At 36.0% G+C, this 16202-nt stretch overlaps 1 protein-coding gene across 3 annotated transcripts in view; it reads right to left on the bottom strand.

Moving 5' to 3' along the window:
- Positions 1-2089: 2089 nt before the first annotated feature.
- DENND4C (DENN domain containing 4C) overlaps positions 2090-16202 on the bottom strand; it is a 74910-nt gene continuing 60797 nt past the window's right edge. For all 3 annotated transcript variants that reach the window (XM_080574479.1, XM_080574481.1, XM_080574480.1), the window contains 8 exons: positions 15504-15679; positions 14575-14757; positions 13396-13585; positions 12266-12511; positions 10787-10904; positions 9013-9166; positions 7817-7881; positions 2090-7113 (listed from right to left, as the gene is read on the bottom strand). In XM_080574479.1, coding sequence (XP_080430605.1) covers positions 6977-7113; positions 7817-7881; positions 9013-9166; positions 10787-10904; positions 12266-12511; positions 13396-13585; positions 14575-14757; positions 15504-15679 — 1269 coding nt within the window. In that variant the 3' untranslated portion in view covers positions 2090-6976. The remainder of the gene's footprint in view (positions 7114-7816; positions 7882-9012; positions 9167-10786; positions 10905-12265; positions 12512-13395; positions 13586-14574; positions 14758-15503; positions 15680-16202) is intronic.

Below are 16202 nucleotides of genomic sequence, written 5' to 3'. Positions count from 1 at the left end.
CACGTTGCCTGCTGACGGGAAGTAGAGAGTGATTGCTTTCTCACTGAGCGTGCATGGCCTTCGCTGCTATTTATTTTCTTCTTTCCCCTGTAATTAAACTGCTCCTTCTCTCAACCCATGAGCCTTCTTTCATAGTTTCTTCCCATGCCCTTTTGAGGAGGGGGAGTGAAAGAGTAGTGTGATGGAGCTTTGCTGACTATCACTGTGAAACCACAACAGAGCACTTTTAAGAAGAGTTTGGCTCTGTCTCCTCTACTCCCTTGCTGTCTCATTCATTAGCTGTTTAAAACCAAAGATGAGATCTTCCCCCCTCCGGCCCCCTGAATCTTCTCCAGCCTGAGCTGTCTAGCTCTCAGCCTCCCCCTGCGTGACGTATTTCAAGCCCTTCATCTGTGCGGCCCATCACTGGACTTGTTCTACTATGTCCTGCTCTTTCTTGTACTGGGGACCTGGACACAGCACCCAGACACATCTCACAAGCACTGAGCAGTGGGGAAAGACCACCCCCCCCCCATCCACCCGCTTGCCATGTTCTGCCTAGTTCAACCCAGGACACCGTGGTTTTTTTTGTTTGTTTGTTTTTTTTGCTATAAGTTGAGTCATGGTCATGCCAGCATCCCCCTGGAACCCTAGGCCCTTTCCTGCCAAGCCTCTCTCCAGCAAGTCCACTCCCCATCTGTGCTGGTGTTTCCCCTCAGAGCCCATCTGATTTTCTGTACTCCTCAATGTAGATACAAGAAGTTTGTAGACACAAACTTCTGCCAGGGAGAATGACGGCTCTTGAGCTTTCTGAGGGTGGCTCGGAGCACAGGAAGGCACAAAGCTCCCTGAAGTTGGCTCTGTCTGCTATTGCCTTCTACCATCACAGTCCTTCAGGGTTCCCATCTGACTGTGGCATAGGAGGGAACAGGTCCTTCCTCACTGTAGCTTCAAACACAAAGCCTGTGTCCATGCTGCTTCAGGAATTCCTCAAATACAAGCTTTTATTCCTGCCATTAATGCACCTGTCTCAGTTCAGTTCTTGTTAAGGCCTCCTTCAGCCTCCTTTCACTAGGCCAAAGTAAAGGCAGCATGGTAGGAAGGAGGTGTAATACGTTTAGCAGGCAGCATTATTAAAGAGACAGCAAAGGACCTGTGAAGAAACAGAAACAACGAAGCATAACAGAGCAAAATAAGCAAAGTCACGGTGATGTTAACAAGGTTATAAAAGAACTGTCCAAAAGACAAACTATTCCTGCAACTCCTAACTAGAAATAGACCTTAAAAGATTGTTATGAATCATCTCCACAAGCCACTTCTGTTATATATCTGTTTCTTCAAACAGAAAGGTCTTTAGGGGTCTAGTATTCTTATTTTTACAAAGAGATTAATGGAGTGATTGCCATAGATGAGACAGTCTGAAAGATACTCAATTGTGAAGGAAGGCCTGAAGCACTTGGCCAGTTAACTGGCAATTTCTACTGCTTAAATTTCATCTCAGCCTGAAATGTATTTACTTTCATTTAGAACCAAAATGTACAAATATGTTTTGAGGCAGGAGGTGCACCAGCATCTCTTGCAATCTGCGAGGGTCCATCACTGCGAAAGCACAACTCTATTTCCTCCACTGCAAAGTCACTGAAACAAAAACAGAATTCCCAGCAGGTGTTAAGCAACATACAGCCACAAACCTGCTCCCACCCACCTGATCAGGGATGCCTTTCCTGGCCAGCAGAGAGCAGCAGCTCTATCAGTAGGAAGCCAGGGTCCTTGACTTCCCTGCAGACAAGGTTTCTGCCTCCATCAGACCGTTTTTCATTTTTCTCTGCCTTTATTGGCCTTGCTGTGTACGTATGGCTCACTTAGGGTGCCTCAGAGCCAATCTCTCCCATGAACAAAATCTGCCCAGGAGAGTCCTTTTTGTCTTTCCCCCGCCCTGCCTCAACTGCTCCAGCTCTTTCCCACCAATTTACCGAGATGCTCTGCAAAAAAATCCAATGAGGCAGTTGAAAGTCTCTGGTTTTGCCCAACTACAAGCTGAATTTGCATTTAAGATTAAATTATGTCAAGCAGGTAAGGTCAAATGGTAAAAGAAGCTGAACAAACGAAATTTCACAAAGGATTTGTACATACTTTATTTTGTGAAATACAATAAAAAATGTTTCTTCCTCTAGAATATCTATACAAAATTCAGAATATGCAGAGTGCCCTTTTAATCTCAAGCAACATTTGTCACATGTACAAAAACATTACAGAAACACTCGTTAATTAAAGCACAGTAAATGGATGCCATTTTTCAACAACTCAAAACAGCCTCTAAACCAGTGCAAATTTTATTGCATTATAGAAAATTCCCCAACTCCATAAATTCATAATTTATTCACACCACATCCTTTCATCCTCATTACATTACAGTTTAAAATAAACTCCTAGGAGGAGTTTAATGTGCTTCTAAAAACATCGAACAATCCCTTTAATTTGCACCACTGATTGATGCAGACTGAAAAACAAAAAGGTAAAACAATCCGTTTTATCATATGCATAATGATATACAGCACAGTAGGAAACAGAACTACAGTCCAATTCAAAAGTTGAGTTTCAAGATTTAGAAGTTACAAGGGTGTTTCATTTATTTATTTTTTTAAAGGTCCATGAAGAAAAGCTGAAACATAGAAGGCACTGTGAAGTTTTCATTAGTTAGAAGAAAGAAAAGGTGGTATAGTTCTGCAACGTGTCCAGCTTACCATTTAATGAAATAAAGTTATCTGCACTGAAGTAACTTCAAAAAGAGAAAATGAGTAGATTCTTCAGTTACTTGTATTTAATAATTTGTTTAAAAAATACAATTTCTATGATCTAATTTAATATACACTTTGAAAATATGCACCTATGTTGCAGTTATTCAAGGAAAGCTGTAAATTCAAAGGAAGGTGTATTTTTCTAACTGCAGCAATACAAAAAGCCATTAATTCACAGTTACAGTGGAATTTAAAATTAAAAATTAAAATTACTCATTAATAAGTGCCATGTAGCTTGAGCTTAACCAATGTGAAATTCCACTAGTACTAAGTTGTTTGCAAAACAAACTGAGTTTAAAACACACATGCTGATTTCAATATTTTCCATCAAACTTTTATTTTCTAAGCTTGAATTATAGAAAATGTGAAGACAGGATATGACTGTAAGTAATATACAGGCGTTTCTATTAACATGTGAAAGCTGGTACCTGTTACTGTGCCAATACTGCAGCCATATCAGTCCCCTATGCACACTGGGGTTTCAAAGTTATTATATGTTGATAATGTGCCAGAATATATTCATACTAAAGAATCTTTCAGAATCCTGATTTTAAAACTTTTAAGACTCCTATTTTTTTTGTTTTAATTCTACAAAAAAAATAGGTAGTTTGATATAAGCACACAAGTTGTACGTAACTGTTTTATAGCTGGGGGAAAGGTGCAAGATAATTATCTTCTCAGCACAACTGACTGCAATTGAACGTTCTTAGGGCAACAATTCTAGGAAGCTTCTCTGTGATATCAGTTATTCCAATACAAACCTTCTGACTTCTTGGGCTTACTTGAAAATTCATTAAGAGTTTGCTCCCACATACGTAAACAGTTTGGTTTGCACCCTCATTTTGTGCAAACATCACAGGTTTTGAATTGAATATTGATCTGTGACCATTTTCTTCAAGTTTATAAAACACGTTCAAAAACCCATCTCCTCCTTGAACACTAGCTGCTAAGTAGCTATAGAATATTTGGAGGCAAGGATTTTCTAAGTGAGCAAAATGCTACTACTTCTGCTTCAGTTAAGAGGAAAACAGAATCAACACCAAGTTTATCCACCTCCCTCCTCCCCAGTACCCTTGTCCAACTCATTTATGCATTACGGATTCAGATAACTAAGACTTGGATTACCAGGATCAGGAACATTCGTAGGCAACTAAATCATTCCTGCGAAGCCCAAAAAGTTTATGCTGTTACTAACTGCAGAGAACAATGTATTAGGCCTTTACTGCCCCATTTTTCAGAAAGACAGAAGTGTTTGCAATGAACTCATATGAAGCTTTTGGACGCTTTTCCCCTCTTTAGTTTTAGCAGATTTTAGAGTGTATGGGTATTGAGCCGTGATCAGCACTTTTCTTAGGCATGATCATAGTCCTTTTAGCATTTGAATTAGGAAAGTCTGCATCTCAGAAATCTGTCTAGGAAAACCTGCAGTCTCCACCTGTTTGTAGGAGACCTAAGAGTCAGATGGAGGAATAGGAACTGCCATCACACACTTGGAAGGAGAGAAAGCAACTTAAGAAGTAAACAGTTGGTTCCCATTCCTTTCAAATTTTTTTGAACGTCTTGTTTTTGTTGTTTTGTTTTCTTAAAAAGAATCTCCTTATCTGAAAGATAACTCAATAAACCATCTTCAGAATTCTCCTTTTTTGCTTGAATTATGGATTTCATTCAAGAGCCAGCTGAATGGTAAGCTATTGAAAACTATGCGTTAACAATCGAAATTAAAAAGACTAAGTGCTCACTTTTGGCTTTACCTTTATATTAAAAGAGTTAATTTCAGTAGGCATTTCATGATTTCAAATAATTCCATGCAGGACTTCTACCACTCTAAAATCGAGGTACGTACAACAGGAATAGAAGCTAATTTGTAGTGTACAGAAACATCAATATGCAGGAGCAAATCAAAGCAAGTTCAATCATCTGCAAAGATGACCTGAAATCATGCAGGTATCCTTTTTCCTCAGGTAATATTGTTTTTTTTCCTAGTTTACAGTACATACATACAGAAAGCCTGACGTTTAGCACTAGATGATGTGACACAATCTACTCTGTTTCTACCATACTACTGCCCAATTAATCAGTATTTTCATCAACAAGTGAGAAGGTTGTTTTAAAATGAAGGTTTATTACTATTATTTATTTCTATATTACCTACCATGGTGTAAAAGCAGTCTGAATATCACCAGTTATGTAGAACAGGACTTGCTGTACATATTTTTCTTTTTAATGAGCTGGGAGAATTAAGGATCACTAGAACTTGATTTCTTGTAAGTTGAGTCACAATCATATAGTTGTTTATCCATTCAACACTCAAAATTATTCTTGTATGGCTGTACATTTAATATCAGTATACGGTTATACAGTGAAATTTGCCCCTTTTTCTTTGTAGAGGTATTAAATAGGAAGAATGCTTCAGAGAAACTTTTTGTTTAAAAGGATGTAACTGTGCATGTAAATTATATAATAGGAGAAGAAGATTAAATATGACGAATCAGGCTCAACCCTTTCATTGTGATATAGGTCTGATATCTGCAAGCACCCATGCACATAAACCCCAAAGAATAAAGAACAAAAAAAGTCATTGTGTTCTTTGCCTTTAATTGTTGAGACAGCACAGTATTTTCATCAGGAAAGAATCTGTCCAGGCAATATCCCCAATATTGACTTAGGATCAGCACTTTTAGATGAATGCAAGGAATCAGTCTATTATGCAAACATATTTTGTCACAAATAGTGCAAATCCTTTGTTTCATTGTTATAAAAAAAGATGCTTTTGATGTTTTAGCTGGAAGCTGTTTCAGACAGATCTTCATCCCTCATCATTTTCAAGAATAAAAATCTTTAAGAAAGGTTAGTATGAAGTAAATACATTCATACTCAGATGGGATTACAGTTTGAGCTATGCTCCTTCACCATGCTACAAATCTCTCTTCTTTCTCCAAGAATCACTCCATCAGAAAAGCCACTCAGTTAAATTTCAGCAAAAAAAAAAAAATACAACTGGAATAAATCTTGTCATACTTCTCAAGTAACAGAAACATTTAAACTGTAGACCCATGTCCAGGCTCTTCTTGCCAAGGATACAACTACTGTTGTAAGCTAAATATGTGAGGTGAGAAAGTATCTAATTTACAAGATGCAACCTAAAGATGGATTAATCATCTCTTCAGACCATTCATTCAAGCACTTCATTTGTGTGAAGTCACACCTTGACGACCACAATTATAAATACACTTTAATTGAAATATTAAATTTGGACTATCAGTGCAAAACAATTAACCCACAGGCTAGCATGAAACCATGGGGGAGGGCCATAAAGAAATCAAGGAAAAGACATTTTCAAAACATACATGCATACAGTATAAAGCATAATGTTTTCAGACAGCATCTGTTTGACAAACCTCTGAATCCTAATGTTGTCTAAGCTTCCTACCTAACTTGTAGAAAGCCATCCACTTTCAAGTGGCTAATCGGAGAAACCTATAATTCTCTTGCAGAAAACATCAGTATGTTCACAGGATCTTCAATTTGTCAGGTAGAGAATACAGGAAATCTGAATGCAAGTTTCTAGATTTTATGAGTGTAGACACACATTACGAAAAAGTCAAGTCAAAGATCATTTTGAATACTAAGTGGGACAAGGGTCAGGAGAAGGGTAGAAAGTTTAGGTACTGTGATCTGAAAAAGGCAACTTCATTGCAATTTCCAAAACAAGGACTCAAATATTTACATTCATACATATATACTGCACAACAATGCAAAAGGTCATTCTAAAGAAGTACTGACGTACCTAAAGAACCTAAGCATTCTGCAACAGGAAAGGTCTTTCATTAAAATACACAAATATTGAAGGCCCTTAAAGTCACCAACTATAGGCTCCTGTTTAATTATTGCCTTTCTGAACAACTTGAGATTGTGGGGGAAAGATTTGAGGAAGGAAGAGGAAAAATATATGCAGGAAAGAAATTGCAGATAAATCATTAAAACCAACTCATCCTATTAATATATTTTAAAAACATTTTAAAATCCTTTACACTGTCTCATGAGATGAAAGACAAGGTTATATGCTGTAGATCGATGAAATCACTGACAAATTGCTCAGTTATCACCTTCTAGGATTCAAAAGTATATATATCCCCATACTCCTTGTTTGTTCACCTACTTTTGTCTTGCAGAAGTTTAGCATATGCTTTCCTCTTTTTTTATATAAAAGGTGCTCCGAAGTACTTCCTGCAATACTCAACTCTGCTGCTTGGTGGAGCATCTATTTTCTGCATCTTTTCAAGATCATCCTTTGGTAGATTTTTATGTGCAAGTCTGTATTCACTATCAAAGACCTCTGAAATAGAGCATTGTTGAAGTCATTTAAGAAACCATGTACAGAGCACACTGCTGTTACTAATTAAAATACTTTTGGTTATTTTTATGTAATAAAAAATGATTATCTTAAGTTAACTGAACTAGGTACTGATTTGTTTTGCTTTTTTCCCCAAAAATACAACCTCTCAGGAAACTTGAAAAGCATTTTCAGGCTGTAATGTCAAAAAGCATTGCAGTGGAGGCCCAAACTGCACTGTGCGGCTTGCCTGCCTTTAGAATACTTCCTATCAGATGCCACAAGGGAGTCTCCCTTGTTTGCATAGTGCCAAATAAATGTTAGAGTAGGGGACAGCAGGAAGCAGTGGCAAGCAGGTGTCTAGAAGACACAGAACAATACTACAGGGTACATGGGTCAGGGAAAGACAGACAAGAATGGGAGCAAGTTTTCAGACATAAGGCAAAGCTTTAAAAGCTTAAAGCTTTTAATCTTTGTTTAAAATAATTACTTCTTTCAAAGCGAAAATTAATGTCCCCATCTGGACTAGATTTTCAGAAAAGCAAAACCTATGACAGCATGGACCTCTTCTCTAAAAACGCAGCAATTGAACAGTTACTCGTGGATCAAGTGCTGAATTTCTTCACTAGTTTTCATACAAAGTATACACATATTTTGTACACATACCACATATATTATAATTTTTTTTATTATTATTTTTACTTACCAATGTCAATGTTCTCTCTTCCAAGAGAAACCAGAGATAGGAAAAGGATTTCTCTGTAAAAACTCCTAGGAAATATTGTGAAGGATAAATAAGTGAAAACATAACTATTCTCAGTTTAGAAAGTCACTGTTCAAGAGGTTGATCATCTGTTATGCTCTTTCTGTAACTGTACTGTTAATCTTGCTTGTGGAGAAAGCAATTGATCTAAATGATCAGTAGCTTAAAGTTTTTTCATGCCTGAATATTTTCCGTAACATGTGAAGTTATATTAACCCCAACTCCCAGCAGTTACAATGACTATGAAATCTCCCTGCCAAATACACCATAAAGCCTCCAGAAAAACAAGAAATGTAAAATATAGCACTTTTTTTTTTTTTTTTTTTTTTTTTAACTTTTTAAGCACATTCATTAACTAATTCCTGCCTGAGGGTTAAGGACAGAGAGCAGCCTTATTTCAGAGATCAGCCATACTTTGTTATTTGTTTCAGAAGGTCAAGATCTATCTCAGAATCGGTACTACTAAACAACTGGATATTAAACCTTTCCTTGTGGAACTGATAAAGATTCTTCTTTATGCAGATTAGTCCTTTTTTAGTTTTTAGTACCTACAAACCACAGAAGCAAAGATTAACTTTACATGACAGACTCTTTAACAAACTTTGCATCTATGGTAATTTAATCCAGACTACGTCCTCTTGTATGAAAACCTTTTTGAATTACTGTGCAGATGGCAAAATGTACAGCATCATTTACAAATCTCACTTTGCTTGTGGATCATGTTGTATCCACTTTTATTAGCTAGTACTCCAGGTTGGTATAATATCCATAGCTGTATTTAGGTTGTTTGGAGAACATTCCAGGTACTGCAACAGGATGCTGCACACTTGGACTTAATCTGCTAGGTGTGGAAACAACACCCCAGTCTACGTAATCAGTATCCATGTTTTTTTAATTAATTTTTAAAATGCTCATGGTGATTAAATGATCATATTTATCCATTTGATTTGGATGAATTTTGCATCTGTCTACAGAACACATTTTTTTTGTAAACATGGGGAGTAACAAATATTTACAAATAAACACTTATTTGGTAGACGCAGAAGAAACTGAGTATTCCTCAGAGATCCTTATGGAATTATGGTCTGATCTTATTTAACTTTGAGTGGGAAGCAAGAAAAAAGAGATTGTCACTTTACCTTTGTCGTTTCACATCTGGTTTAACGTTCTGTAGAAGGAGGTGGATTGGCTTAACAACATTGTTGTGTTGAATACTTAGTTTGATGTTCTCCAACAAAGTGTTCACTGCCTGCTGATCTTCTGCCACGGTGGACAGCCTCTTTTCAGAAGAATCTGGTAAATACAGAAGTTTAGATTTTTAAATCAGCAAACATAATTCACTTCAACAAGCAGAAGGCATTTTCAGAAAATGAGATTATATATATATAGAACCTCTAATCTACAGAAACGTGTTACCACAGAAAGGCTTTGTCTGCTTTACTTCACCACAAAAGTGACAGAATGCATCAAGTACTCCCACATGACACAGAAGTACAAGAGACTGAGGAGACTCCAGCTTTGGATGTTGCCTGTCATATTTTATTAGCTCAAATATATTACTGTACTTAGCCTTCTTAGAATGAACTTTTAATTAGTTAATTAATTTTTACACAAAGTAGAAAAGAAAGAAGCAAACATTTGCACATTTCTTATCAAAACCTTTCCAGAAAGACACTTGCAAATTCATTGATAACTTTGGGCTACATATTGAAATAAAGCACAGCTGCATCAAATGGGAAAGAAAATTATCAAAACATTTACCATCATGATTTGTTGCCTGCATTCCTAGTTCTAGAATAATACTATTTTTTTTTTAAGAAAACAATGCCTCATGAAGGTACAAAGTCCATTTACTGGCAAAAAAAAAAAAGCTACACATTAGGCAGTAAGCACATGATGTGTAAATGAAATGTAGACTTAGCCAGGACCCTAATCATGCTGACTTAAGAGTTTCATAAAACTGTCATTCATTATGGTTTTCCAAATACTTTCTGTAGAGCCTCTCTGCAATGCTACCGCCTTTTTTTTCTTTTCCCAGCACATTTAAAACAAGCCTTTTGCTCCTCTATGTATATAAATGCATATATTTATGCATTTTCAAGTCTAAGTGCTTTGGGGAAGCTTTTCATATATTATACTCAAATTAATATGCTTCTATAGAAGTTGAGGAAAATACATCTTATTCTGTGCTCTTGAGTAATTTTCTGATCAGCCTGCTTACTTTTAGGACACTTTGGACAACCCTTTTTTTAATTCCTTAGAGCAAGAACTGATTTTTAGCCTTGACTTTAAAAGTTAACATGTAGACTGAGAAGTTAGGTCAAAGGTTGTTTGTTTTTGTTTGTGTGCTTTTAGCTGATCAGAAGCAAAGGAATCTTAAAGTTCTCAAAAGTTCTCAGAACCAGTCTGCCACATGATGCTTTTTCATCCTTCCAAACCAAACTACACTAGGCAAAGGCTTTCTTGGATATTATTTTATGACAGCCAAGTAGGCTGTCAAATGTACTTATTAATGGGACTTGCAACCTTTCATTCATTTATAAAAATACAAGATACTCTTTTGTAGTACAGTCTTTTTCTTTCTGTCTGTACAGATACATTCAGATATCGCAGTGAAACAATCAAACTGAGTGAAGATTTTTTAACAACAAATCTAGAACAAATGCTTCCAACCTGTTTATAAGTGTATGGCATATAAAGAACAGGTTACATATCTTTTCACACAGATCAGGAAAATATCATAACAAATAATTTGACATTGAAACAATGTTAAGTACCTAAGAGACTGTAGATGCTTCACACACTAAAAAAGCTTTCCAGCTAGGTGGGTGGTGTACCTTCAGACACTACAAAAAAGCAGTTTCTTTCTATAACCTCTTCACTCTGTTTATCTGTAACACTTATTTTACTTACTGAGATTTCTCCAAGATATATACAGAGGCTCCCCAGGCTCTTGGTGGAGGTTGATGTTGTCCCACAGAAGATGAATGTATACTAGCTTGCTATCTTGAGCGAGAGATGTCAAAGGAAGCTAAAAGCGTGAGGAAAGGGAAGAAGTTTTAAGAACATCAGTACATCCTTATTGTTCAAAAAAACTTTTCTGATACTCATTTTGAAAACAAAAAAAAAATAGCTTTACTTCACTTATATTGAATACAACAAATAAGAACAATTGATGTCTTCCAAATGGAAACCGTATTTGCTAGGAGCAGAGCCACATGCACTGCAACATTTAATAGCTTCTTCTAGTTTAACTTGACCTATGAAGATTGCTCAGTTTTCTATGTGTATCTGCAGAAAGTATTTGATGATGTATCCTGAACCATTTTTTGTGCACTAAACATATTGCTCAATTTGTACTACTTTTTACAGTCTTAGAGTGTTCTGATTTGAGTGAGACTTGGTATGCATAAATATGTGCTCATCTTTCCAACAGCTGAAACAGAAGCTGTATTTGCATACTAATATGAACCATTATTTCCATTATAAAATATCTGTCACTCAAAACAATAGCTCCATTTTTTATAAAAATACTAAAAAATTATATTTTATAAAGTTAAGTGCCACTGGAATCACTAATACAATAAGAATCAGTGGACAAGTAAAATATGCCAGTAGTGTATGAATTTAAAGTAGTAATCACAATTTCATGTCCCATCTTGTATTTTCGCTGCTAATGCATTGTATTTTTCCATATGCTTTAGATTTTATCAGTATCAGTTTTCAGCCACATTTCTTAGAAAATTCTATGTCACGCGCCACAGTAGGTTTTTTTTTTTTGTAAATTGAGTGACAATTTTAAAATTAGAGTGTTTATTAAGTAGATAGGAAATTACTTATCACGTGAGACAAATATAAATACTCAAGGAATTTGGGATTTACATACACAATTCATATAGGTATGTGAAAAACGTCTGTTCCTTAAAATAGGAAAGGCAAAATAATGAAAAGATAGCATTAATTATTTTATTCTATTTATATAGCAGTGGATCTCAGTGGAGCCTGAATCGCAGAAAAGAACAAAGAATCTTGCCCAAGAACTTTAAAATTTTATGTACCAAAGTATGGAGTCCACAACATGTGTATTACAATATATTATAATCTGTTATATCTCCACAAACGCATCTTGTTTCCTTCAGTGAATCTTCTCTGGCTTTTTTGTTTTGTTTTTTAAAGAATAGCTTGACTAGAATTTGAGTGCTGTTTTCATTATCTTTCAAGATTCTTCGTGGAAAACAAGCTTATCTGCTAGTAATATATTAAAAAAACAGTTACACACCATTTCTTATTTAATCCAAGCTATTCAGAAGGCATTTACCTATTTTTTAAAACCAAACCCTCAAATATAGCTTACTGTAATATGTTCACTTCTAATACAAAAATGTCACTAACCTGCACTCCATCATTACAATGTTCAGATGTTAGAATGAGTCCAGGTAAGTTGCTAGGTAGGTCCAACCGTCGGAAATACCAGACTAGGTTCCAGAAAATTATGGGATGCTGATTAATGAATTTGGATGTATGAATTACTTGCTCTCCCTCATTTTCCAGTAGTGATTCAAGTTCCTTACGCAGTACCAAAGGGCTCAAGTAGGGTACAGATACAGGCAGAGGGTTAGGTCTTTTTATTAAAGGATCCTAAAAAAAGAAAAAAAACAACACACACACGAAAAAATGTTATTTTCCAAAATCAAAGATTCTTCTTGAAAATGCCCCACTGCACTATTTCTTTGAAATTTGGAATAAGCCTCTGGAAGTACTGAATACACATTAATTTTAACAGCATCAGCAGTTTTGACTGCTGAGGTGTTTCTTAACTTTACAGAACAATCACCTAAGCTCACCTAACACTCTCTTAGGTGAAAAAGAGAAAACGCAACTTGTCCCCGACTACACAGTTTGAAGCTACCTAAACCTGTACTAAGCCAGCAGCAACAGATATAGCAAAAAAGTATCCAATTACATTATCTATGAACTGAATCACAAGTACATGACATATTAAAAGAGCCTCTTGCCAATAAAAAGCTCTAAGACAAAAGAGGACCTCCATTTCACTTGCATGAATAATGCAATATTCTCAATATGTCCTCTTACTTTCTCCCATCCAACCCAACAGGTAAACCTATTAGAATTTAGAGGAGAACTATAAGTAAACATGTGAAAAAGGAACAACCTTTCATTCATTGAACCAGTCTGTTGTCTACACTATTTGGCGTTTAGTCTGCTGTAGAAACTGTGTTGTTTTTAAAACAAACTTCCAGTTTAGAAAAAGACAAAGAATAGCTCAGTTCTGCCACAGAGAATGCTTAAGATTAAGCAGCTACGTTTGTACCATGTACTAAAGAAGCAGTCTTTGAAACTTTTAGACAAAAGGAACCCAGAAGACACCCACGATTTCTTTGTTGTAAGAATCTGAAAATTAGGCTTGACAATTTCTGTCCCCAAAATATGGGACAAAGCTAGTAGAATGACTTTATTCATTGTATTCAATATTTTGCTGTCAACTGAGTGTGCAAACTTACCACAACTTCTTGCAAACTATTTGGAAGACTAACTGTTGAAATGCCATGAGATGGTCTCTGGGAAAGATCTATGTTTTGCAGTGGACCTCCAACACTGTGGCTCCGAGTTAAAGACACTCCCCTTTTTGGTGGATTACTGGTAGATGTCTTCATCGTTCCGGGATCTTTGCTCTGTTCTTCTGCCACATCACTGTTTGGATTTTAGAAAAGAATATGCTAATATGAAACTATTCAGCATTCCTTCTGCAACAGGAAGGAAGCAGACAACACCTGCCAAAGAACTACACCAAAGCAGGTTTCTCTATCAACAAGGAATTCTATTTGCTCAGTTAGCTCCACAGTTTAGGAAAAACAAAACAAAATGCCTCTCAGATCAACATGGCCCTCACACCAAAAAAGCAGCTGGGTATAACCTAACACGTCAGTCTGCAAAATCTGCACTAATATATATAGGTACAATTTCTCTGCTACAGTCTTACTGTGCTTAGAAAAATAGTAGATGTAGATTTTTGTTAATATACAAATATAATCCTGTTCTGTGTTTATTTTTACCTCATTCTTTCCTTTATATTTATTTTCTCTGAACGTTACTAACAGAGCAAAGATGCTATAGGAGATGATATAACTTGTTAGTCAAAATAAAAGAAAAAGAAAATTGTCATTGTCAAACTCCTCCAACAAGGTAATTTAAGCAAAACTCCTATTACTGGCTTGTCAAATTTCATCAATACAAACTAACTACCTGCAGAATGTTCATTTTGTGCCACTCATAACTGAAACAGTGCATTAAAAAAATTAACTAAAATACAGAAGAAAAAAAAAATACAAGAGAAACAAAAGGTGTCTGCTTCCAAATAATCTGCAGAGACACAAGAGATTAAGTGTGGCTTGTTAAGTTTCATAGAATCACAGAATGGTTTGGGTTGGAAGGGAGCTTAAAGACCACCCAATTCCAACCCCCTTCCATGGGCAGGGACATCTCCCTCTACACCAAGTTGCTCAAAACCCCATCCAACCTGGCCTTAAACACCTCCAGGTGCTTAATCATCAACAATCATCAAGTTACAATTGGATTTTTCCAACATATTTAGTGCTTAAGCCATCCATCACTCTAGGCTAGAGTAGAAATATTAAGTGGTGATACATTTCTGACAGAATTAACAATCCTGTTTTACCTACCTCTGCTCAGATGCAGGGCTGTTTTCTTCAGCTATGGCATGGCTGGACTGTGGGTGATCGGAAAAACTGATCAAATCAGCAACAGCTGGACTGGACAACAATTTCTGTTCCAGAGGATCCGTGGTTAATGGAGTATTACCACTCTGTAAACTATCTCCTGAGGTACTTTGCTTCAGGAAGAAGCTAAGTTACAACATGCATGGGAGAGGAGGGGAAGTAGGTTAAGATGTAGGCATAGATTCATTTAATTTAGTATTTTCTACGGTTACTTTCAAAAAGCAGAAAAAATAAAGGAACACAGCATTTAAAAGCTTGAAAACAGAACACAAACTTCATCATATTCTCTCCATGGCAACCTACATAGGGACAGTAAATGAACACATATAGAGATTGGTTCCACAAAATAAGGACACCCACTTTGGAGGTATGTAGTTACAAGGGAACTTAGATTGTAACAGTTTCTAATCAGTAACAATATATCAATATCTATATTGTAACAGAGACTAGAGACTATTACTGACACACAAAACAGGAACATATCTTGTTTTGGGAGTTTTTTGTTTGTTTTTACTTGAGTACACACACTACTGATGTTCTGTTTCAGAGTTAAAGAAACGAAAAGAAAACAGACTTAATACCTTCTGTGCAGTAATGCTTAACAAAGAAAATATGAAAAGAGTGGTAAAGAAATGCAACCACTGTTGTCTTTTGGCTATTTTATTATGAAACTCAACAGCTTACCCTATTTATAATTTCTTTCAGTGTAATCACAAGTGTTGCACAGTTACAATCTTAAGAACATCCGGACAAAAATACTGGGATATATAACTAAGAATAAAGAAAAGACTGTACTGTCTTGAAATTCTTGAAAGAATACAACCATGTACAAATGCGAAGGTTGAGAGAGAAGATCTGCAAAACCCACTAACCTTGCAGAGCCACGTAGATCTTTAAATTCAACATTAAGTAAAGGTAGGAAGGTACTTTTACAGAAAGGACAGGTAGTGTTCAAGTTTGAATCATCTGGTGTCCATCCAGCCATGATTTCTTCATCATAAACCAAAGCACCACAAGCTCTACATTGAGAGCAGCTTGACATCAATACCTAAAACCAGCAAATAATGAATGCTATCAGTCTTGTTTTAGGATTCCTTTAAAACTGGCTTTACAGGCTTAATATCTACAGGAGTTTAAAAGGTTGAGTATCAGAATGCCAGTCTGGAGATGTGAATTTATCACTGCTTACTCATCATACTCAAGAGTTACCTTTTCCTCATAACTTTCACTATGAAAGGCTAACACTAATCTTTTTTGGTTAGGTGTTCTGAGAGCTGGAAGAAGAATTTACCACTTGCAATTGCTTGGTGCTGTGAAGTGTGCAGCATACAGAAATTGTTTAAGTAAATGACTGTCTACTTTTCTGCAAAAGAAGTTAAAAAGAAAGCTTTAATAGTGGAAAAGAGAGAAAGTTAGTTCTTACCTCGTAAAAGTCTCATTACTAAACTAGATTAAGAACTAGAGAAAAGGCGCTCTGAAATAACACTGTAGTAGCTGAGAAATGGTTTATTATCTTTAAACTTTCTTTTACTTCACTGTTTCATTCTCATAGTAAACAACAAAAAGCACCA

Source organism: Anser brachyrhynchus, assembly GCF_964034855.1.
Source record: "Anser brachyrhynchus genome assembly, chromosome: Z".
Classification (NCBI taxonomy): Eukaryota; Metazoa; Chordata; class Aves; order Anseriformes; family Anatidae; genus Anser; species Anser brachyrhynchus.
Note: the sequence above shows the minus strand (reverse complement) of the source record. Positions and strands in the feature narration are given on the sequence as shown.